Consider the following 24,209-nt stretch of genomic DNA (forward strand, 5'->3'; position numbering starts at 1 on the left):
TTGGCCGAGCAGTTCTCCGCTCTTGTTTTCCCAAGTATCCTCCTTGCTAACAAGTTCTCCCGGCCGGCATGGCTCAGCGGTTGAGCGTCGACCTGAGATCCAGGAGATCGGGGTTCGGTTCCCGGTCAGGGCACAGGCCCGGGTCGCGGGCTCGATCCCCGGCAGGGGACCTGCGGGAGGCGGCCGGTCCATGACTCTCATCATTGGTGTTTCTCTCTCCCTCTCCCTGAAATCAATAAAGACATACAAAAAACGATTCTAAAGTTCAACTGAAGACAAAAAAGGCAAGACTAACCCCACAGGATTTTGATAAAGGCCGGCAGCCCTTCCGTATTAGTTTGCTGGGCCTCCCCGACAGTGCCCCACAGACTAGGTGACCTAAACAGCGGGGCCCTGGCCCGTGTGGCTCAGCTGGCTGAGCACCGTCTGGTGCACCAAGAAGCCGCAGGTTGAATTCCCGGTCAGGGCCCAGGCCCAGGTAGTGGGCTTGACCCCCAGGAGGGGGCCTGGAGGGGGCAGCTGACTGATGTTTCTCTCTCTCTCTCTCCCTTTCTTTCTCTAAAAAAAAAATCAATTAAAAATCAAACACACACATTCGCTCAGCCGGTGTGGCTCAGTGACTGTCAACCCAGGAGCGTCCCGGCTGGGTTCCCCTCCAGGGCACGCGCGACGGGTCTGGCCGCTGCCGTAATGATCAGCCGACCTGCGGGCAGGGCGCCCAGGTGTGTCCACGTAGAGCAGGTGCTCGGGGCGGGTGTTTCTCCTGCCGCGTGGTGTTTTCCTGCCACGCGAGAGAGGCAGCCCTTGGCTTTGCAGACCTGGCAGCCAGCTGCTGACCACGGTGATGTGATCCCCGAGGAGGGGCTGGGCGGCGCGGTGACGTGGTGGGCACACGATTCGTGACTGTTAGTGGCGTCTTCTCGCCACCCTGGGAAGAAGCCAAAGGGAGACTGAGGGGGGACCCAGAGCGATGCCCCCTCTCGAGCGTTAAACCGAGGCGACCTTCACGGGCGGGTGATGCCACTGTGTGAGATTTGGGGGGTGAGCTTTTCGGGCCCTGAGTGTAGCTCTCAGGACGCAGTCCCCTGGCCTCGTGAGCTGCTCCTGGATCCGCTCCCTGCGTCGCCGCAGTTGTCTGGGTCGCGGATGAAACGAGGCCCTGGCCGCCGAGATGTACGGCCTCCCCACAAGCTCTCAGACGGAGCTCGTGTTGCGTTTTGCTTGAGTTATGGGGGGACAGGGTTGTAAGCCTCGCTCTGTTCTCTCAGATTAAAGGGGGGCTCTGGCCGCAGTAAAGAAGAGAGAAGGCCCAGCTCTACATGTCTTGTAAATCAGATTCCGAGAGGTAGGAAACATCAGCACAAATGATAAAGACAAACCCCCCCCCCAAAAAAAAACCAGGCCCCAGTGAAAACAGAGCCCATTAGACTGCGTGTCTTTTTTCTTTTCGACATCTGTAAATAAGTCAGGGTTTCAGCCTTGCCTCGGGCCGCCGGGGAATTTTATGAGCCGGTAAAACCTGAGCTGCGCACCTCCAGGCCGGCCGCCGGCTGTGTGCGTGCTGGGGGGGGGGGCCGAGGGCGTTGTCCGGCTGCGACGCCGCGGCTCCCCGTGGTCCCCGAGGAGCTCACGGGCGGGTTCCCCTGGAAGTGAGCGTCCTGGTTTGGAGAAGGGAAAATAACCCCCCAAAAAACAACGCAGTTAAATCCGCTCCAGTCGGGGCTGCGGCCTGGGCCACGTGGTCAGAAGGCAGACGGTCCCCGGGTGGCGACCAGCAGCTACGGCTTTTCTTTGGGCGGCGCTAACCCTTCCGTCATTTCCTCCGCTGCCCTGGAAGCAAATCCCGCCCCCTCCCCCCCGTGGGATCCGCTTGGAGCGTGAACATATTGGTTGCATGTTTATATCTCTATCTATCTATCTATCTATCTATCTATCATCTATCTATCTATCTATCTATCTATCTATCTATCTATCTATCTATCATCTATCTAATATATGTCAGGTGCATATATATCTTTTATTTTTTAAATTTTTTGTTAATTCTCACCTGAGGATGTTTTTTCCATTGATTTTTAGAGAGAGCGGAAGGGGGGAGGGAGGGAGACAGAGAGAGGGAGAGAAACATTGATGAGAGAGACGCATTGATCGGTTGCCTCCCCCATGTGCTCCGGCCGGGGCTGGGGATCGAACCTGCAACCCAGGTGCGCGCCCCCGACCGGGAATCGAACTGCGCCCGTCTCCTGGGTCCGAGGTTGATGTTCTACCGCTGAGTCACGCCCGGCCCGGCGAGAAGATTTAATTTAAAATCTATCTTCCTAGCAAGTGACAGGACATGACACGGGACGGTCAGCCAGGCCACGGTGCTGCGCCTGGGAGCTCCAGAAGTTATTGATCTTGCGTAACCAAGATCCACTTAGTATCCACGGACCAACACCGCCCCCCCCCCGCGTCCAGTTCCTGGCAAGCACCACCCTCCCCGCCACCTCTGTGAATTCACCGCTTCGATTTCTCTTATACGTGGGGTCAGGCGGTGTTTCGAGGGGAGCTGACCTTCCGAACGGTCTGTTTGGGAAGGAGAAGCTTCTAGAAGTGGGAATGTGGGCCAGAGCCCCCCCCCCCGTTTCAGCAAGAATCGCGGAGAGGCCCCGACGCCCAGGGAGACGGGGGGAGGTGACGGCTGCCCTCTAGGGGGACAGACGGTCAGCCACGGGACCTCGGGCCAGTGGCCAGCGGGCTCCCCCCTCTCTGCCCTTCCCGTCCCGAAGGACTCGCTGCGCCGAGGCCCGGGCTGGCGAGGGAGGCGGCATTGCGCTGATGTTCTCCCCCGTGGGGACCTGACTTCTGTTCTCCGTTACAGGGACGGAGGGCCGTGGAGCCGTGGACAGCCTCCAGAAGTTTTCCTCGCTGCCGGTGTACCTCCCCGCGACCTTCCACGTCGCGGACTCAGACGAGTCGTTTTTCCTGAAGGAGGCCAACCAGGACGTCACCAGGAACTCCAGCCTGCAGACCCGCGTGGAGTCCTTCCTCGCCTACCGGGCCCGGGCGGCGCCCGCGGTCAACGCCAGCTACGGCCCCTTCTCGGCCGAGGAGACCGTCCCCCGGGAGCTGCTGCTGACCTCCGCGGCCTTCGCGGACGCGGACAAGTTCCCCTTCAACTGGAAGCTGAGGTCCCACATCCTCGACAGCTCCATCTACTCCAACCGCCCCAAGGTGCAGACGCTGTTTTACGTCACCGGCATGGACTGGGGGGACAGCGAGCCCCCCGAAGACCTGCCCTGCGTCCGGATGTTTGCCTTCCCGGAGGCCAGGGAGGTGGCGGCCAGCTGCCGCCTGCGAGGGGCCCCGGGGCTGTGCGTGGCCGAGCTGGAGCTGCTGCCCGAGTGGTTCAGCTCCGGGCTGGACCTGGAGCCCGAGGAGGAGGTGCCGGCGATGCTGGGGGGCACGGCCATGGAGCTGTTCTTCACGCTGCACCCGGCGGACCCGGCCGGCCAGTGTCCCCCGGAGGACGGCAAGTGGGCCAACAACGTCCACGCGGGCCCGGAGGGGCCCCCGCCCCCCGCCCCCGCCCGCGAGCGCATCGGCAGCGTGGTCGTCTACCCGACGCAGGACGACCTCAGGTGGTCCCTGCTCAGCCTGGACCCCAACGTCGTCATCTCCGTGCCTCTGAATCTCGTCCGGGAAGGAGACACGGCCACCTTCGTGGTCTCGCTGACCAGCGGCTCCGGGGCCGACCGCTTCACTCTCAGGTGAGGGGCGCCGCGGGGCCGGGCGGGTCGGAGGTGACCGATGGCCGCGAATGAGCCGCGGGTCACTACGCAGGCGTCCGGGGCGGCGAGGACACCTGCGGTCGCGAAACAGACACAGAGCCAAGCAGGTATTTGGGGCGGGAACCTGTGTTTTCTAAATACGTGAACGAGCCCCGGACGGCGGGGCTCAGGGGTTAGAGCCTCGGCCTGAGCACCAAAGGGTTTCGGGTTCGATTCCCGGTCAAGGGCACGGGCCTGGGTTTCAGGTTCGATCCCTGGCCCTGGCCGGGGCGCGTGTGGGAGGCAGCCATCGACGCCCTTCCTCCCTCCCTCCCTCCCTCCCTCCTTCCCTCTTTTTCTAAAAATCAATGAAAAAAATATCCTCAGTGAGGACTGACCAAAAAAAAAGAGAGAAAATGGAGAGAAAAAAAGAGACCATCCTGGTTGAAATGAGATGCGAGAAGGGATGGATGTTTCCAACGCCACGCGCAGCGAGAAACTCAATTTTGGGAGGTTCACGTTGCGGAAAAACGTCCAGAGTTAAATTTCGCTTTGCAGCGGGGCTGGGATTGCGCGGCCGAGGCCCATAGCTCAGCCCCGGCGTCTCCGCCGCGAGCGGCCCGTAAAGCCCCTAATGGGATTCCCCGGCGTCGGGGCCCCCGCGCCCGCTCGGCCTTATTTATCTGCCATCTGTATGGAAATCCGCCGTTATGGAAATCGGGTCAGATGTGGGACTGCGACCGGGAGCGCGCGGCGAGGAGTAATGGTCGGGCCAGGATACAGAAGAAAAGCCGCGGGTGGGGCCTGCGTGGGTTTCGCTCATCCATCTCGCTGTGGCTCCCGGTGGGAAGCTCGGTCTCGGCTCGGAACCTAACCCGGGATCGCGGCCGACGGGCTCATTTAAACACGGGGCCGCCGCTCAATGACCGGGGCTGGCGCCGGGCTCTCGCGGGAGGAGACGTGCCCGGGCCTCGCCTTGTTATTTGCTCCCCGAATCCGGTGCCAAGCGACGCCTCGAGTGGCTATAAAGAGACCGTTTCGTGGCGAAGGGACATATTTTTGGAGTTAATTGTAGCTCGTCGTGGACGAAAGGAGCAGCTCTCTCTGCTTTGGATCCTGAAGGCAACTCAGGCGACGGAGAAGCCACGTGGGCTCAGGGCTGTGCCTGCAGCAGTGAGAGCGTCGGGGTCAGGGGAGCGAGCGGCCGCCGGTGGCCGCCGGGGGGAGCGCGCGTCTCGCCCTGGGAGGCCTGACTCCCGCCGCTGGCCTCGCCTTCCCGCCGCACCGGGATTGGGGTCCCGCGTGGCCGCTGGCTCCTCTCGGGCTCGGCCCTGCCCTGGGGTCTCTCCCAGCCGAGCCCTGGTCCGGAGCCAGCTCCCTGCAGACCCTGCCGTCGAAGCCGCCAGCCTCCGGGTGCCCAGCGGGCAATGCACACGCGTGTCTCTCTCTCTCCTCAGTTCACTTACCGCAGAGAAAACAGTTTGCTGGGAGGGCGCACATTCGAGGCACCTTCACGGTTTCCTGGGACCACACCCCGAGGTGCTCCCGGGCCCGGCTGGGCTTGTCCCGGGACCCGTGTCGAACGCCCGGCGCCCTCGGCATGGCTGTTTTCCACGGGACGTGGGCGTCGGACGCGTGTCCCAAACTCCGTTCTCCGAGGAGTGTTCTGGGACCACCCCTGGGTCCCGGCCTGACCCGGGGGTCACAGCCTCGGAGGACAGGCCCGGTTGGCGTCGCCCGGTGCACAGGCGTTCTCGGGGGCGTGAGAGCTGCGCCCCTGGCCCGTGGGCGTCTCTCTCACGTCGATGTTTCTCTCTTTCCCTCCGTCCCTCCCACGCTCTCTAAAAATCAATGGGAAAAATATTCCAAACGCTGGGCTCCTGCGACAGTCACAGAAACACTTAGTTCTCGAAGGGAAGCCGCCCGCTGCCGGGCTCCCCACACCCCTCGGAGGAGGGGGCCTCTGCCCTCGTGACACGCTTTCGCCCCCTGTTTCGAAAGAAGGGTTCACGTGTGCCCCCTTCCCACCCACAGAATCAAGGCGGCGGCGGGGGTGAGGATCGCCGCGGTGAGGGTCAGCCGCGAGGACCAGTGGGCCGTCCAGGAGGAAATCGACAACAGCGGCGTCCAGGCGACGGCCACCCTCGCCTGCGCCGGCCGCGACCTGGACCGGCGGGGCAGGTAAGCGGGCGGCCCCGGGCGCCCTCGGGGGTGGGGGGCCGGGGCGACCGCGTGAGCTGCGGGCGGGCGGAGGGGCGAGCACAGCCAGGCCTCCGCGCCCCACCCGCCGCCTCGTGGGCTCGGGTCTCAGCCACGACCCAGGCTCCCGTTTGTCACGGGGCCGGTTCCATAACCGCCGTTGAACAACTTATTGTTGTTGTTGGCCGTTGAAGGGAGAAATGGGGAAAACAGAAGGGGTGTAAGAGGCGAGCGGGACGTGTTCTTTTCTTGTGGGCCCGCCGACGGCAGCTCCCGCCGCTGAGTCACGGTCTCCTAGGGCTTCATGCCGTGGTTTCGCGGATGTCACCCCTGGGTGCTGGCCTGTGGCTCTGGAACGATGGGGTGGGTGAGCCTGGCGCTGAGGGCCGGCGGGCGTCTTCGGCAGACTTGGGTTTTATGGGCTGAGCCGGCCAGGGGGGCGGAGGGGACGCGGAGAGGGTGCGCCCGGGACGCCCGACGGGCAGGAAGGTCTCTCACCCGACGGCCTCTGCTCCTCTCACTGACCTGTTATCTCCCGTTGTCATAGCCGGGTCTCTCTCCTCGATCCTCGAGCGTTTAACCCCTTTGAGGCCCAAGGTGTTAGGCACGGAGGGGGCACGAGTGAAGGGGGTGGGTGGGAGCGGGGTGGGTGCTGTCTCTGGCGGGGGCCCCAGCCAGCCTCACCCCGAGCTCTGTTCTGCCTGCTTTATTTTTTTAATTTTAATTTTTTAAAAAATATATCTTTATTGATTTCATAGAGAGGAAAGGAGAAGGAGAGAGAGAGACAGAAATGTCAATGATGAGAGAGTCACTGATCGAGCCCGCAACCTGGGCCTGTGCCCTGACCGGGAATCGAACCCCGATCGCCTGGATCCGAGGTCGACGCTCAACCGCTGAGCCACGCCCGGCTGGGCTGCCTGCTTTATTTTTTTAAAAATCCTCACCTGAGGATATTTTTTTCCATTGATTTTCAGAGAGAGCGGAAGGGAGGGAGGGGGAGAGAGAGAGACATCGACTGGCTGCCTCCTGCACGAGCCCCAACCGGGGCCAGGGATCAGTCCTGCAGCCCACTACGTGCCCTTGACCGGGACTCGAACCCCTGACCCTGTGGTGCACTGGCCGAGGCTCTCACCGCTGAGCCACACCGGCCAGGGCCAAGTGGTCACGTTTTTAAATTCAAGGAAGAACAGCCCGTGGCCACCCCATGTTCGGTTTTGTGAGCGTCAGTGTTTCATTCTCTGTGGGAGAGATAAAAAGGTTACGGGAGAAGCGAAGTGGTCACGTAATTGCAGTTAGTTAGTGATTCCCGACGGCTCGCCTCCCGGCGCCCTCTCCCTCTCCTTCGGTTCCTGGAAGGCGGAGGCCCCGCAATTTATGCGCACCTCCCGCGTCCCTCGAACGCCCGCGCCGTAATCTAAATAAATAATTGCTCATTTTTACGCTGCTCTGCTGAATGGCGATATCAAATGAGGTGCGAATTACAGGCTCGTGGGCCGCGCTCGCCGCCAACAGAGCGAATCTGTGAGTGTACCCCTCACGAGACAGCCCGCGGAGAGCTGTGATCTCCGAGCGGTGACAACCTGGGGCGGCATCGAGGTTTTAATAGAATATAATGCATGAGCTGCCTGAAATTCCGAGATAAGAACTGAAAATGTGTCGTACGGGGAGACCCGACGCGCTCAGCCGGCGAGGCCGCGAAGGTCTTAATTTAAAATATTTTAATGAACATTCATTGTGGGGGGAAACGGGAGGAATCAAGATGAAAACCTCCAGATAAAGGCTGGTGTTTCCAAAAGAGGAGACACAATAAGCACGTTTGAAAGTGTTGGGAACAGATAGCGGGGAACCGAAGGGGACGGGAGAGCGATGACAGGCTGTCTGCGCGGAGACCACGTGCGGCCGGAGGGCCCGCGACCAGGTGGCTGGCTGACGGGTTTCCGCCGGCAGGTGGGACCCGCACCTCGGAGGAATGAGCGGCTACTTTGTATCTTGTTGGAAACCACAGGCTGGAGCGAGTTCTCGCCTGGAACAGAGGCGGAGGGAAGCTCAGAGGGCTCACGGGAGGAGGGGCTTGTGCCCCTCCATCGGCGGGAAGCCTGAAACCCCCAAATAGGTTTCTCTGCAGACACAGAACAGCCCGCGTGACTGTAACCCAGCTCAAGGTGAAATCAAGGTCAGAGTCAAAGGTTGACCGTGTTCGACACTCTGAACAAGTGGCTGGACTTTTACAATCCTTTTTTTTTTTTTTTTTTTTTTTATTGCTTATTAATAAAGCTTTTTGACGTCAAATATAAAAAATTTGAAAAGATGCTCTACATTTTTATACTCATGGTATTTAAGTCAGGACGCAAGGTTTTAGAGAAGGTTTCTTTTTTAAAAATTTATCTTTAGTGTTGAAAGTATTACGGATGTTTTAGAAGCGGGGTCTGGCGGGGGTGGGGTGGGGTGGTGTCGGGCTCTCTTTCAAGATGCCCCAAGCGCCTGGTGCAGGAGACAGATGCCCAGATGGCGAACTCGGCCAGCAGGTGGTGCTCCGCCCAGTCACTGCCCAGGACCAGGGAACTAGGGAGAGAGCCGGTGTGTTCCATGGGGAGGAATCCAGAGGGCATCTCAGAGGAGGTGACACTTGATCGGTCCTTAAAGGGTGAGCGGGAGTTTGAAAGTGCTTCAAAAGAAACATTTTCTACGTAAGCCATTCTCTACGTAATATTAACACTGAATGGTGTTAACCTTCTAGAATGTTCTCTGATGCAGAACTTGGATAGTGGCTGCCTCTGTGGAGGGTGGACCTGGGTGGGAGCACTTGGAGTCCGGGAGAGGGGCCAAGGTGGGAGGGGTTATTTTATTGGGAGCAGATCCTACTAAATGCAGCACCGATTGAGCACCTTCTGTGTGCCGGGTCCTGTGCTGTGTACGACCTTCTTCATCCCTGAAATATCCCCACTGAATAAGGCAGTTCTGTGAGCTCCACCACCCACAGATGACAGCGAGGCTCCCATACCTCTGCCTGGGGGACCCGGGATCTGAGCCCAGAGTTTAAGATTCTAGAACAGTGCCTGGCACATAGCAGATGCTCTACAAATATATGCCAGGTCAGTCTCAGCCCAGGGCTCCTTTCTCAGCAGCGGCGTTACCTCCAAAGGAGAAGGGGGTGGTGCCTAAGAGAAGCTCTGCCCCAGGGCATCACTCTGGTGGGGTTTCGGTGGCCTCCCCGAGTCCCCCCTTGACACTGTAGGATCGTGCGTGGCTCTGGGGTGCTCAGCCTTGGTCGCCGCTTTGCCGATTTTGTGCGCTGCCGGGCCTTCGTGAAACAAAAATCGAGGATAGCGTTTCTCTCGGGAACTCCGGTCATTTAGATGCCGACGTGCCCTTTCTTACGGAGTGTGGATTTTATTTCTACCGTGGGGTTTAATGTATGTAGTTCCCTTATTCGGGCAGAAATGGAGTTGGAGGAAATCGGAGGCTTTCTCTCCCAAATCCGCCAGCCTGGTGATTTTTAAATTGGAGCCTTAATGGCAAATGTCTGCCGGGTGATTGAGGAAGCTGACTGAGAGTAACTCACAAAGTTGGTGCCCGTGGGGACGGCTCTTGACTTGGCTTCAGTGTTGGTATTTTTAAAAAAAAAGTGATTTTAGAGGGAAAGGAAGGGAGAGAGAGAGAGAGAAACATCAATGAGAAACATCAGCGGCTGCCTCTTGCACGCCCCCTGCTGGGGATCGAGCCGCCTGCAACCCGGGCATGTGCCCTGACCGGGAATCAAACCGGGGACCTCCTGGTGCTTGGATGACGCTCGACCACTGAGCCCCAGCGGCCCGGGCGGCTTTGAATATTTTGAAGCTGTCAGTTGTTTTCCCAGACGGCTCTGCTAATCGAACCCTCCCAGCGACGATGGACGAGGGTTCTCACTGCTGGACGTTACTCGGCCTCAGCTGGGTATTGTCCAGTTTTTCACTGTACCCGGTTTGATGAGTGACCGTAATATCTCCTTAATGTCCCGACTTTCATTTCAGGGACTGTTAGCAACTTGGAGCCTCTATTCATATGTTTATCGCCCATTTGTATCTCCTTTGCTGTGAAAACCCTTTTCGTAGCATTTGGCTGCAGGTCGGTATTTCTTTATCGCTTTATAGATGTTCATTATGTGCCTTGGGTACGAGTTTTTCACGTCTGCATCAGGTATTCTTTAGTCGGTCACTTTCCTTCACTTTTTAGGGGAGTCCTTTGTCTTACGTGCATTTAAAATGGCCAGTGGCCCAACGACCAGTCCTATATTCTCCGACCCTGCCTTTTATCTCTTACACCGAAATCTTTCTTAAACCGCATCTCCTGTAATTTTCCTAATGACCCTGTTTATTTCTTTGCATTTCAATGACTTGCTTAGATAGTCAAACATTAGATTTTTTTTTTTTCACTCACATTTTGTGAGAACTTGCAGCTTGCATTTTACTTTCAAATCGTTTGGAATGAATTTTAAATGAGCGTATTCGGTGACCTTTTCGTAGGCTGCAGAAGGAGTTGCTTCCCCGACATATCTCCTAGTTCCCCCCCCCCCAATGATGACAGGAAGGAGCCTCGGTGTGAAATGACAGCAGAAACCCAGGCCCAGCATCCGGGGACAACGGTGGGGGCCCTGGAGGCCCCGGCTTTCTCTGCGTCTGTCCACGTACAGACACTTATCCCCCTGGGCTGCAATTTTCTCAGCCTCGAAATGAGGGCGTTCATTTGCCATCTCTAAGTGCCCCCCCCTCCAGCTCTCCCATTGTTATAATACTATCATGATGAAATTTAATCTTTTATCAGGTTCACATGGCTGTTGCCGGAGACCTTTGGCCTGAAAGTAAATTGTACGTAGAAAACCAGGGGTGAGGAAACGCTATTGAAAAGCTTCTCTAGTCTGGTTGTTTCCCGAAGGTCACACGCAGGGGACTGGTCTGTTTAGAGACTTTCCCTGAAGCAGCATGAAGGCTGGGTGGCTGAATACGCCTGGAAAATACCTCATTTCGAGTCCTCTATTCATGTTCTCCTCTTGGAGATGCCAAGTGCACATTAGCTCCTTAAACTCTGCCAGTCTATGGGGGCAGGTGACCGTCCCCCGGCCCGGAGGACGCAGCCAACTCCGCCTGTCTCGGTGCCACGGCCAATCACGCTGCCCTCCGGGTCGCCTCTGTCTTGTTAATTACTGTTTGGGCAGCTTGTCCTAATCCCCTGGCCCAGGCCTGGGGCCAGGCCCGACAGAAGACTCCCCTTGTCCTGGCTGCATTGACTATTGTGGGGCTGGCGCACATGGCTCCGGGGTGCTGAATGCAGCTTTCAAGGAGGGCTCGTTGGAGCACAGGCCCGGGGCCTGGCTGTGACCCGCCTCTGCCCGCGGGCCGTGTCAGGACGCCAGGTTTCCGTTTCCAGACCACGCAGCCAAGGGGTAATTATGACGGCGGTGCTGTTAGGAGGCACTGCAGCCTGACCGGGACCCGGCACCTGAAATGAAACAAGGGGCGCGATGGCGGTGCCCACGTGGGATTCGCCCTGGGCTGTGTCCCACCCGGAGGCCGTCATGGCAGCCGTGAGCAGGGAGGCGGTGGACGGGGACTCCTGCATGAACCAGGCCTGTGTGTGCGTGCTCGTGTGGGTGCACATGCACACACGTGTGCGTGCACGTGCACAGGTGAACACGTGTGATCATGCATGTTCGTGCACGTGTGCATGTGTGCATAAGCGTGTATGAATGCGTGTGTGTGCGTGAGTGTGTGTGATGTCCCTGGTCATTCCCAGCAGCCCTCTTGACGGGAAGGGGGCAGCGGGCGCTCTGGCCTGGCCCCTCCAGCAGTGTCAGGCCTCCCCCACGGGCGTTTGCCGGGACAGAACGGCGACTGCAAGCACCTTGCTTACTGTGTGAGAGAGAAAACATTTCGGTCCTGCAGAAATCTGCTTATTTATCTCCCAGGAAAACATTTATAAATAGAGTTTTAAGGAGGCGGACCCCACTGCATTCTGGGCGATCTCGCTCAGCTGCTCAGCTCGGGTTCGAGGCCGTTCCTGCTCCCTCTGCCGACTCTCTTTTCGGCGTCTCCTTCGATGCTTGTTTTCGATCACAACAGAGATGGGAACTGTCCCTGGGCCGCGGAGGGAAACTTTACGTGCTCCGTGTGGCCCTGCCCCCCAACCCCCTTGCGGCGGGGAATTAAACTGAGTCTGCGCCGCACGGACGCATTAGAAACTTAAAGTAACCGCCCCGCCCAAGGCCCTGTGGCCGCCTGGACGGAAGGGCTCCGTGGGTGACAGGGAGCGAGCGGGAGTTTAACGGGGAGCAGCGGGCGGGTCTGCGCCCCGGAGCTGAGTGCTTCCTGACGGGCCGGGGGCTGGAGAGCCCGCACATCTCAGGAGCGGGGCCGGGGGTCCGGGGAAACCGAGGGGGTGGAAGGAGAGAGAATGAGACCTGACCCCACGGCTGGGGGGGAGGGAAGAAAGGGGGGACGCAGAGACCACAGGTGGGAAACGCCGTCTTGGGAACTGGGGCCAAGCGCCGAGGCTGACGGGGGGAGCCTGTCGCCGGGGGACGTTTGTGGAAATCACAGCTTGTACTTAAATCACTAAAATAAATCAGATCTGAAATGCTGCCCGGCCCAGGAAGGCGCAGAGGACTTTCCTAAAGGGGTTGAGAGACACGCCCAAGGATGTGTCGGCGCCTGTGGGTTCGAATAGGAAAACGTGCGAATCGCAGAGAGGAAGTGTGTGCGTGCGATTTTTTTTTTCTTCTGGAGGCATGTCCGTATTTCTTCCCATTTTCTGAGTTTCCTAAAAAGGCTGTTGGACCAGATCATGTCCACACGTGAACCTCCAACCCCTTCCTGGCTGGGTGGAGCCACGTCCCGTCGTGTGTGGTTTGCATGTAACGTCAGGTCGGAGCGTTTACTTGCTCCCGTGGAACTTTCCGAAACTCCCCTCCGGGTGGCTGGTCCTGGAGTGACCACAGGCCGTGGCCGAGGGATCGCGACACCTTTTCTCCAGAGGCCAGGTGGTCAGTGTGTTGGGCTTTTCGGGCTGGCTGTCCATAGTCCTGGGGTGACCGCCGACGGTGGCCCGTGGGCACTGTTTTGCCTCCCGGGAGGAAGCACCAGGCTGATCCCTGCTGGACACGCAACAAGACAGATAAACTTTTTGTTTGTTTGTTTCTTTTTTGCTAATCTTCGCCCGAGGATATTTTTTTCCATTGATTTCTAGAGAGTGGAAGGGACGGGGTGGGAGGAGAGAGACACATCGACTGGTTGCCTCCTGCTCGAGCCCCCACTAGGCCCCGGGGTCCAGCCTGCAACCCAGGTCTGTGCCCTTGACCGGGAATCGAACCCGCAACCCTTCCGTGGGAGGCTGGAGCTGGGACTGCTGGGCGCGTCTGGAGCGATTGCAGCTGCTGGATCCTTAGGGCCCAGGGCAGCCCTTTGTATCAATTAGGATCCCTAACGGCCGCGGCTGTGACAGCCTCAGCTCTCCGCAGCGCCGCGCAGCCCAGCGAGGCCTGGACGGAGTTTCTGAGCCGCGTCCAAGCCCGGGCCGTGGTCGGGGGCGCCGGCTGCGTCTGCCCCGTTCCTGTGCCATCTGGACGCTGTGCCTGTGGCCGTGCCATCTTTGAGGTTGCCATGGAAACCTTAGGAGCTCTCAGAGGATGCTTTCAGAGCCAAGCCTGGAAGGGGCCCGCGTGACCTGTCCCCACCGTTCACTGGTTAGGACACGGGGACGTGGCGTCCCGGGGGGCTGGGAAGCGTAGCCCTCCCACGGGTCCCGGAGGGGGAACCGGTGAGGCGCACACGCGGAGGGGCTCTGACGCCCTCGCCAAACATGCTTTCTGTCCTCACGCTGTGTCTTTGTCGCTTGCTCTGCTCTCACGGAAATGCTTGTTGCCCAATTTTTTTTTTTTTTTTAAGCCAAGCTCACGGTCTCCTTGGAACTTCTGCTGAACATGACTCACCCCCTGTGTGTTCACCACTGGCCAGTGCGCCGACCTGTATTATCGTCTGAATATTCTCTGCGTCTCGGGCTTGTCTCTCCCGCTGTAAGCTGTTTAGCGCGTTCCCACGGTGGTCGCCGGAGGAAGCAACAGGTTCCCACGCTGGTCGCGGGAGGAAGCTCTCATTTGCCCAGAAAGGGCTGCCCGGGCTCCTAGAATGAGAGCGGTTCCTATTTTAAATCTCCGTTTGTGCACAGTCTTAGCCAAGCAGAAATGGGAAGGAGCTTTCCTATGGTGATAGACAGTAGCCTTCAGAACTCTAAAGGAAACATTGTATTTGATAGAAAATCAAAGTTAGCAAAGAAGACAGGCAGTGCCTTAGATCGCGGCTCTGACCTCCCCTGACCTTGTCCTGAACATCCGGCCAGGACACAGACGTGCGAAAGAAACAAGTTATCGAGAGTATGTATCAGTTGTTGGTCTGAAGCAAATTAGTGGAAAATGCAGTCCCCCGAGATAACCACCGTTTACTTAGCGTGTAATTATCTGCATCTGCGGTGTCGGCTGGGCCTGGCCGGGCAGTTCTTTTTCTGGACTTTGCTCGGGCCCGGGGCCAGCTGCTGGAGGGCTTGTGGTGGTTTTCGCCGCCCAGCCCGGGATGCGTTGCTGGCTGATGCAGCCAGGAGAGAAGGTGTTTGCATTAGAGTAGGCGTGTGCAGGAGTGTGCGTGTGTGTGCGTGCATGTGCGCAGGACGTGTGTGCACACTCATCAGCTCGGGGCCTTTGCCCTGCTGTCCCCTCATCAGGAACACTGACCCCTGTCCTCCAGCACTGAGGTGTCTCCCTAGCGTCCCTCATGGGGCTGAATCAGCGGACAGCAGGGAGAGCAGGCCGCCGTTGCCGTAAGACCGGCTTTGCAGGTGGTGACCTTGACGGGCTTTCTCTTGACTGGGACATTAAGCCCGAGACCAAAACCTGCCCGCCCTCCCTGCCCCCTGAGCCGTGCCATCTCCCGGTGTGCTCGCGCCTCTCCCCGGTGCCGGGGTATGTGGGGGACACCGTCCCCCAGCCCCAGCTCCTCATTACTGCAGCCAGTGTGGCCTCCGGGGCAGCCGCCACTTTTCATTCTGTCGTTTCGGGCCAATTAGTGGTCTCTTTCCTCCCAGGCTCTGACCCGGGCTGACTCACACCAGACCCGTCGTCACGCGGAGTCGTTTTCCTGCCGGAGAACAGGCCCAGGTGGGCCCGACGGTGCAAATGAGATGGAGGCGCCGTGGGCACCGGACACATTCAAAACGCTGGAGCCGGGTCCCGTGTGGGCTCCGTGTCCGTGTCCCCGGGGCCCAGGCGTGGGAGTCCCGGGCGCTCTAGCTCTTGCCTCCGGTAACTGGGTAGATGAGCAGCCTTGTGAGGCAAAGAAATCCAGTTGCTACACTGGTATTTCGTGCACGATTCTGGTTTGTACTCGCCTCTCGACCAGATTAGTCTCTTAATCAAAGTTCCACTTGATCCCGTGGGGAGACCTTCGGAGCGAGACTCTGTTGTGTCTGCTGAACAGACAGTGTCACAGCGGAGCCGTCAGAGGAGCTGCAGGCACAGAACCCGTCGTAACTGCGGTTGACCTAAGGTCTCATCAGTACAGAGCAGGGGTGGGGAACGCCCGGCCCACGGGCCACGTACAGTCCGCAGAAGCATTGGGTCTGGGTCTGGCCCTGTCGAGGCAGCCGCAGGCGGGACTCAAAACTCAGTAACTCTAGGAGCTTTTCTACAGCTCATTTTCAAGCTGATAATTCTGCATGGCCCGAGAGTGATGCCATAAATATCCAAATGGCCCTGGCAGAAAAAAGGCTCCCACCCCTGCTATGGAGTAATTGGCCGTAGGGAAGAGTGTGAGGTCGTCATGATGAATTCATTGGGCCCAGGAGGGCGGGGGTCCCGGGGCTTGAACTCACCGGCGGGAGGATAGTGTCCTGTGTCCTGAAGGAGGGGCCTCGATCGGGGAGATTTACACATTTTGGGAAGACAGGGGCCTGTGAGCCCTGTCTGTCCATCGAGTCTCCGCCCCGCTGACATTTGTCGAAAAGCCACTGGGTAGATTGAAGGTCACAAGACTTCGAAGCTGATTTTTGACCCCAGCGTCCCGTTTGAGATGCCCCTCGACACCCGACGGGCTGTGGGCGAAGCAGGTGGTCAAGTCTGAAATTTGGGGGGACATTCCCGGCTGTCCGTGAACTTCACCCTCCTTGCACCTTGGGGAGCAGTGAGCTCCCCTCGTCCTCACAGCCGGGCGTCCCCGTGTTTACAGGCTGCCGGGGGGGGGAGGGGGTGGCCTTCTGACCTGCGTCCTGCAGGCAGCTCACCTGAGGCCCAAGCTCTGCTGGGTCCTCCTCGAACGCAGCCCGGCTGCCTCGTTGTCACGGTCCCCTGGACGCGGAGCCTGCTGCAACCCTTGGTGAGGGCTTTGCTCCTGCGTCTCAGCAGGGAAGCAGCAGGGCTGGGGACAAACTGGTGCCCACGGCATCGGCTGAACCCAGGTGACCAGGGCGGCCTGCAGGGAGCCGGACACAGGTGCCCTCTGCAGCCACCTCAGCTGGGGGAACCCAGCCGACCAGCGTGCACAGGGCTCGACCTCGGGACCTGGGCTTCGTTAGCAGCTGCTCTCACTGGGAGGAGCCCAGCAGCCCAAGGCAGTGGCGGGATCCCCCTTTAATGAGGCCCTTCCTTCCCTGCACCCCACAGCAGGAGAAAGTCAGGAGCAGACTCTTTGAAATGTGACTCGAGTTGGCTGTATGTCTCTCCACTGTCCCATCGTCCATGTCACTGGACCCCACACAGAGCTGGGGACACAGCCCTCTTCCGACAAAGGTGCAGGCACAAATGAGTGTGACTTTCTGCCTCTCTGATGTTGGCTCTGGAGCTGGACTGTTGGGGACCCCTGGAGGCCCCCTTCACAGCTGTGTGACCATCCTCAGCCTGGGTGTCCCTGTGCCCTGTCATCCAGGCGGCTCCCTCTTTCCTGCAGGGCGTGCGGGACGATTGTCCTCGCTGGGTCCCGTGGTCAGATGGGGCCCATGGCCGGCCCTGTCCTCACTTCCCTGTCATTCCACCTCTGTGAGGAGAGTGACCAGAGCTGTCCCTTCCCTTTGGCTCAGACATCAAATGTCCGGTGGGCAGGAAAGCTAAGGAGATCCCAGCCCGGAGCCCAGGGTAGCTGGTGGTGTTGTTTCTCATGTCAATCGGCGGGGTTTTGTTTTATTTTTTTAGAGAGTGGAAGGGAGGGAGGAAGGAGTGGGGGTGGGGGGGAGAGAGAATCATCGATGTGAGATAGAAACATCCTTTGGTTGCCTCCTGTATGTGCCCCAGTCAGGACCAGGGATCCAACCTGCAACCCAGGTACGTGCCCTTGACCCGGAATAGAACCTGCAACCCTTCATTCTCCAAGCACCGAGCCAAACTGGCCAGGGCACAATTTACTGCGCTGAGTCTCGGGTTCTAAGTGACCCTTTAACGCGGGTCTGTTTTCCAGAGTGAACGGCTCCCTCTCTGAGATCCTGCAAGTGGACTTTGGAGTGGACAACAGCAGTGGCCTGGCCGGGGCGCAGCCGATCACATGGCAGGCGGAGTACCCAGCAGAGGACTCTGCGAGCGAGCTCGTGGTCTCCGAGATCTTCGTGAGCCAGACCAGCTTCGTGGGCATCGTCCCCCTCGCCATGGTGAGCAAGTCCCGCTTCGGGAAAAGTGTCCCTGAGGAGTTTTCTCTGAGTGCTTTTAATATCCCACAGACAGGCAGCATTTTATAACCTGTGACTTCCCAGGCACCGGATATGTGGTGTTTAAACAAGGAAAACACTTGAATTGCATTGGATGGCTGCTTTCCGTGTGCCCCCTTGGAAACCGTTTAGGGTCTGCTGTGTAAGTCCCCTTTTCTTTGCGGATCTGGCTGAGCTGACTCCCGGGGAGGCCCTGTTCTTATTGTCTTAACCTGTGTCCATATCCGATTACAGTTATTTGAGAGACATTGGGGGTACGTGGTGGGGACAGAGGCTTCTCCGGGAGGCGGTTGTTTGTGTTGTACCTACTGCATGCGTCTGACTATACTCCCTGGCTGGCTGACCTTCCAGCAGTCGCGATTTCTTGCATTTGGCTTTAATTCCCATTGGCTGGATAAAGTGCTGGGATTGGATGGTCGAGTTGAGTCATGTGTTACAATGTAACTCTTGGTTTGGTTGATGGGGTCGTGTGTTACAATGTAACTTGGATTGGTTGATGGGGTCATGTGTTACAATGTAACTCAGATTGGTTGATGGGTCGTGTGTTACAATGTAACTCTTGGATTGGTTGATGGGGTCGTGTGTTACAGTGTAACTTGGATTGGTTGATGGGGTCATGTGTTACAATGTAACTCAGATTGGTTGATGGGTCGTGTGTTACAATGTAACTCTTGGATTGGTTGATGGGTCATGTGTTACAATGTAACTCCTGGATTAGTCGAGTGGGGTCATGTATCACAGTGTAATTCTTGGATCACTGTGAAGAGTGGCTTGGAAATGGCTTCAAGGAACAGAGCTTCTCTGTGCTGAGTGACGAACCCCCCGGTCAATCAGCTTTGCCCTGAGGCTTCCCAGGTAGCTTGAGGATTGGCAAACTTGAAAATGCCAATTTTAAAAGAATCTTTTTGGGAACTGACCAGCTGGACCTGGAGTGCCTGCCTCTGTGTCCTCTCTTTATGAGGACACCAGCCATTGGACTCACCCTCGTCTCACCCAGTATGACCTCAGCTTAACTAATTCCATGAACAGAGATGCTATTTCCAAATAAGGTCCCATTTGGAGGTTCTGGTGGATGTGAATTGGGGCAGGGGTGGCACTATTTAACCCAGGACAGGTGCCAGAAGCAGGAGTTGGCTCCGCATGTGACAGGCACTTGCCTACTTAGATCTGGGCGGTGTTTGGGGCAGCGTAGCCCGTCCCCCTCAACACCTCCAGGGAGACTGACCTTGTGGATACAGCTCTGCAGGGCCATTAGCTGTTCGGTCAACTCAGCTACAAAACACTCATGCTCAGTAGCGCTGACCAGATGCTGCCAGGACAGAGGTGCCAGGTCTCTGGAAGGTTCTGTAGGTGAAATCTGACTTGGCAAGTCCGTCCAGAAGGCCCCCCGGTCCTCTCCTTCCATTCAGACACGTTTGTCGGTACAATTACCTGTTGGGGGACAGCACCTGGCAGCGCGTGTCCAGAATAACCCTCGGGCAGCTCTGTCTTTTAGGTTCTTATGTATTAGAAAGAGCACCGTGTTCTGTTTCCTTGGTGACACGCACACACGGTTGCCCCTGATTGATCCAGCCACTCACCGCCGAAAGGAGCAATTTGAAATTGTCGAGAATGTGTGTCCAGCGGGCACACTTCACAAGTGACCAGAAAGAGCTGTGTTTGTCGGACGAGATGAAAGCTGTGCCCTTTGTGAGTGGCTGGGTGGAGGAAAACTTCTAACGGGCGGGAGGCGGCCGACCACCCACGCCGAGCGGTATAGTCGCCAGACCCGTCACCACCGTGGCCCCCGGGCTGGACTTGGATGTCAGGTCATTTCCCAGCTTACATTTAAAAAGTAACCGTATAAAAAGGATTGCTCTTGGAGAGGGAGCTGAAGCCAGCTGAGTGGGAAAAGGGAAGGAAAAGCCTATTAAGATGTTTGGTGCAGCTGACCTGCGTCTACTCGGGAAAACTGTGGCTGATACAGAATTTCTGAAGGTGGAAGGGAAGACGGGACCCAGCCTCGCACGTTCAGGGGGGACACTGATGGCTGTCAGGCAGGGACAGTGACGGGATTCCGGTGTCTCTGTGGCGGCAGGATTGTGACAGGATGCATTTTGAAGGCTCTGTCGATACCGTTAATATGTATGACCCATCCGTGAGAACATCACCGAGTGGCCCGTCCGTCCGAGGCTCCTGCTCAGGAATCGTTCTGCTTTCTGGGGTGATGCGCCCCGAATGACAAGATGAAGAGCGATTGTGGGAAGGCTTTATGCTCCTGTTTTACACGCCCTTAACGTGGTGACATCCTCAGGAGCCCGTATTCTGAGGAACAATTTTCTTGTTGAAACAGAAGTCTCTCCTGCGATCCTGCACAGGGTGCACTGGGTCGTGGGTGCGCACGAGGGTCTGTGGGCCTGAGACTCCAGGTGCCTCCCCCGAGTGGAGACTCCTGCTTGGAAATGACAACCAATGTCCTTGCCAGTGCAGTGACTTTGCCACCTCTGTCCTGCTCAGTAAAGGGACAGCCCCTCTGCACAGCTGGGCAGATGCAGGGCCTGGGAGCTTAAGGAAAGTCAGGCCGCCTCAGTTCCCACTGACCTGCATGCTCTTCAGCCTTGTGATCTCCACGAGGTCGGCTTTTGAGCCTCGGTTGTCCGGTCTGTAAAATGGGCGACGTAGTTCCTACTGGAATAACCTTGTCAGGGTCCTTGGAGGATGAGAGGACACCACACGCTCAGTGCTGGTCACATGATACATGTGTGATGAATGTTAGAGGCTCCTTCTCGCCGGTACTCAGTGCGCTTCAAGAGGGAGACACCTTGGAGCAGCGGTGAAATTCAGAATATTCTGGACCGGGGAGAGGGGGTGTTCACTGACCAGTCAGAACAGGGGAAGCGTGTGACTCACTGTTGGCCCCTGTCCTGGCCCCATGCACCCCAGCTGCACCCCAGCCCCTCCAGGGACATGCGAGGAAGGGTCACGACACATCTCCCTTTGCAGGGCCCAGTGCAGAGCACAGCCCACCGTCCTCTGACCAGCTCTGGTTTTGCAAACGGCCCACCTGGCCTTTTGGGCTCAAAAGTCCCTTTTCTTGAACAGAGACTCACCGGACACTGTCCCCGGGGCTCCCACTAGGTGGCGCTCACAGACCAGCTTGTGGCCACGCTTGCCCTGCGCTCCCCTCCCCCAGGAGGCTCCCTGGACACCGGCCCCTGGCAGGTCCTCTCCCAGCTCATCAAACCTCTTCCAGTTCATCAAACCGCATCAGGCCCTTTATTCACCTGGGATCCCCGATTTCCCCACGTGTGAGAAAGGGAGGCTCCCTCCTGCAGCCCCGCCCAGTGCTCCGCACAGCACCTGGCACCTGGCACCTGGCGCCTGGCACCTGGCGCCTGGCACCTGGCGCCTGGCAGCTTGGAAAGGTGTCGCCTCCCTCAGCCAGCACCCCTGCCTGCCCTGCAGCTCGGGGACCATCCTGCAGGCAGCTGAGGGGTTGGGCGGGCACGGAAACCAAGCCTCCATCCCTCCACGCGCGGCCCTCCTCTCCCGCCGGGCCAGCGATGGGAAATCGACTCAGGCAAACGATCTCATCTTTCCAAACATTTGTTCTCGGTGCAGAACATCAGCTCAACACAGACACAGATAAGAGGAAAACGGAGGCAGCCTTTCGGTCCCGGCCTGGAGACCCGCGTGGGTGCATCCACCTCGGGGCTCCCTTCTCTGCATCTCGTTTTTAATGCTGCGACGCTCATGTTTTACTTAACCTTCTCTGTGCTGTGAATCTTCACCTGAGGATATTTCTCCATTGACTTTTAGAGAGAGTGAGAGGGGGGAGAGGGGGGAGAGCAAGAGAGAAACATCGATGTGTGAGAGACACAGCGATTGGCTGCCCCCCACAAGCACCCCGACTGGGGCCGGGGATCGAACCTGCAACCCAGGTACATGCCCTTGACCGGAATTCAAACCCGAGACCCTCCCGTGAAAATGTCACGTGGCCCCTTTCCCCGGGGATGCAAATGAGGGAGAGACTCTGGCCCCGGTGGACCCTGGTCACCGGGTCCCTGCAGAGAAGTAGCCCTGAGCTCGCCGCGTCGCTCGACCGGAGACGGCAGCTACCAAGCGAGCGGCACCTGAACCCGCGCTGGGTCGTTTCGCTGGGCTCGGGTTTCCCGGAACCCCGGATCCATGTGATACGGGAACAGGGTCGAGCCAGTTTCCAACCCAGACACTTGTAGCCGTCTGGGCCGAGGTGGTGGCAGGTGACAGGTGGGAGATAAGTGGTGGGGCTGGAGCCCGCGGGACTCCGGGTTGTCATCAGGGCGAGTGGGAAACTAACATGATACCAGGCTTCGCAGAACCTGGGCCGGGAGGGACATCTGGGGGACGCTCGGAGGTCTGGGTGACAAATATTGGGAAGGACTCTCGCGCCGTGTGTGAGACGAGCCTGTAGGACACACAGGCTGTCGCTCCAAGTTGCAGGAGGAAGCCCCCGGTGGGAAGGAGGTGGCTCGCGCCCCGTCCCCTCCCGCGCTCGCCGGGGGTCCCGCCTGCTGACACGCGCCCCTTGTCCCCCGCGCAGGACACGGAGATCCTGAACACGGCCGTCCTCACCGGGAAGGCCGTCTCCGTTCCCGTCAAGGTGGTGGCCGTGCAGGAGGACGGCTCCGTGGTGGACGTGTCCGAGGCCGTGGAGTGCAGGTCTGCCGACGAGGACGCCATCAAGGTACCGCATGACTGTCCCCGCACCTCCCAGGGGCTCGGGCCTTTGGGGTTCGGGCCTTTGGGGTTCGGGCCTTCGGGCCTCTCCTGTCCCAGGGCCTGGCTCTGACCGAGCAGCTTCCCAGGCTCCGCGGGCTGGAGCCGGGTGACCGGGTGCGGTCAGGAGGCGGCCGGCAGGTGCGTTGCCTCCCTCCCCCGGAGTGGGGGACCCGCGGCCTTCATCTTGACCAGAAATCATTTTCTTCCCCTGCGTCTGCTCACAGGACAATATTTCCCTCATTTTAGCCACTCCCACACCACCTTCTCAGTTGTTGCTGTGCCAGATAATATCACTTACTCACTACGTTTTCTTCAAATGCCTCCATGTTTCAAACTTAAGTACCGATTTCCCTCATTGTGAGAGCGCAGTCCCTGAGCTTGCTGCCCGAGCCTGTTGTTAATATAGATGAAAACGAATGACTTAAATTAGACAAAGCTCCTCCCTGTGCCACCTGCCTTGGGTGTGACCAGGGTGAGCGCAGCTCGCAGGTTGCGAATCCCGATGGGACGTTTCTGCTGGGCTCCCCATTCGAACGAGCTGGACCGATGGCCCTGAATCAGCCAGGAGCAGGCCCGTGGCTGTTTTTTTTTTCATGTTCTTCGTGGGGGCCTGTTCGGATCCCAGGCCATTCTCAACATGGGGCACGTTCACCGGCACCCCAGGAAGAGGCCCCCTGGTCTGTGTGGTCCCTCCCCTGGAGCTGACTGGGGGCCCCTGTGCCTGGGCCCCTGCCCTCGGTCAGCTCTCGTCCCCCCCCCACGGGCTGGAGGACACTTGTCAGCTCTGGTCACATGCGCGCCGCTGGCCGCCCGATGCCGGGTTTCAGGGGAATGCGCGCCATCCCCTGCGTCCCGCTCTCTATAGAAACGCGCGCGCGGTGGGCCTCCCCGCGCCACTCGGGCTGAGAGCCCCGCGTCCGCCTGGGCATGAGAGGCCCGCGGGGAATTGGACTGTGTCCTGTCACCGCGCATCCGGGGCTGAGGGCCCTTGAAATGAAATCACAGGAGAAATGATTGAAGGTGCGAGTGTCGGGCCTGATGGCGAGAAGAGCAGGCCCGGGGGGGGGAAGGGGGCCCGGCCGCTCTTTTCAAGCCTTTGAAGGGCCCTCGAGAGGGAGACAGGGCAGGTTCCTGCTTTTTTAGATTCCAAGGGTAGGAGTCGAGTGAGAACTGATCCAGGGCGATAGGAGGAGAGAAGAGGGGCCCGGCCGGCGTGGCTCGGCCGTTGAGCAAGACCTAGGATCCAGGTCGAATTCCGGGTCAGGGCGCATGCCCGGGTTGCGGGCTCGATCCCAGCACCGGGCGCGCAGGAGGCAGCCGATCAGGACTCTCATCCTGGATGTTTCCATCTCTCCCTCTCCCTTTCTCTCTCTGAAATCAATTAAAAATACACATATGTTTTTTAAAAATGCGGGAGGCTTGGCTTGGCTTGGCTCTCAGACAGGCGACCTCGGCTCCTCCCGACTCCGCCGTCCTCGCCGTTGGATCTTGGACCCGCCTCTTCGCCTCCCTGAGCCCAGCGTCCGCCTCCGTCAAACGAGGTGCTAGTGACCCAGGGCGGAGGCGCCCGCCGTAGAGATTTACCCACAGCTCCGGGCCCAGGGCCGGCACAGCGGCCGAGGCTGGGACAGGAGGGGCCGGGCTCAGGCCCACGGGCCCGAGAATGTTGGTTTCGTCGCTAGGACATAAATGACATAGAATTAAAAAAAAAAAAAAAAAATATGGGACGGGAGCCACGTTTTAGTGCATTTTGCAAGTATTTTCCTACCAGGGTTTTAATCGCGTGCAGGGCTCTGTTGTTTGTTCAGAAAGGAT

The 24,209-nt window shown here is 58.6% G+C and overlaps 1 protein-coding gene across 2 annotated transcripts in view; it reads left to right on the forward strand.

Moving 5' to 3' along the window:
- TMEM132B (transmembrane protein 132B) overlaps positions 1-24,209 on the forward strand; it is a gene marked incomplete at its 5' end in the record, with an annotated part of 80,799 nt that overhangs the window by 47,215 nt on the left and 9,375 nt on the right. The window contains 4 exons of one of the 2 annotated variants that reach the window (XM_081123239.1): positions 2,858-3,746; positions 5,781-5,927; positions 17,411-17,597; positions 22,216-22,359. In XM_081123239.1, the coding sequence (XP_080979365.1) occupies positions 2,858-3,746; positions 5,781-5,927; positions 17,411-17,597; positions 22,216-22,359 (1,367 nt within the window). Of the gene's footprint in view, positions 1-2,857; positions 3,747-5,780; positions 5,928-17,410; positions 17,598-22,215; positions 22,360-24,209 lie in introns of those variants that run through there. The other variant, XM_081123240.1, reaches the window with a different exon arrangement.

This window comes from Miniopterus schreibersii (genome assembly GCF_964146895.1).
Source record: "Miniopterus schreibersii genome assembly, chromosome: 20".
Taxonomy (NCBI): domain Eukaryota; kingdom Metazoa; phylum Chordata; class Mammalia; order Chiroptera; family Miniopteridae; genus Miniopterus; species Miniopterus schreibersii.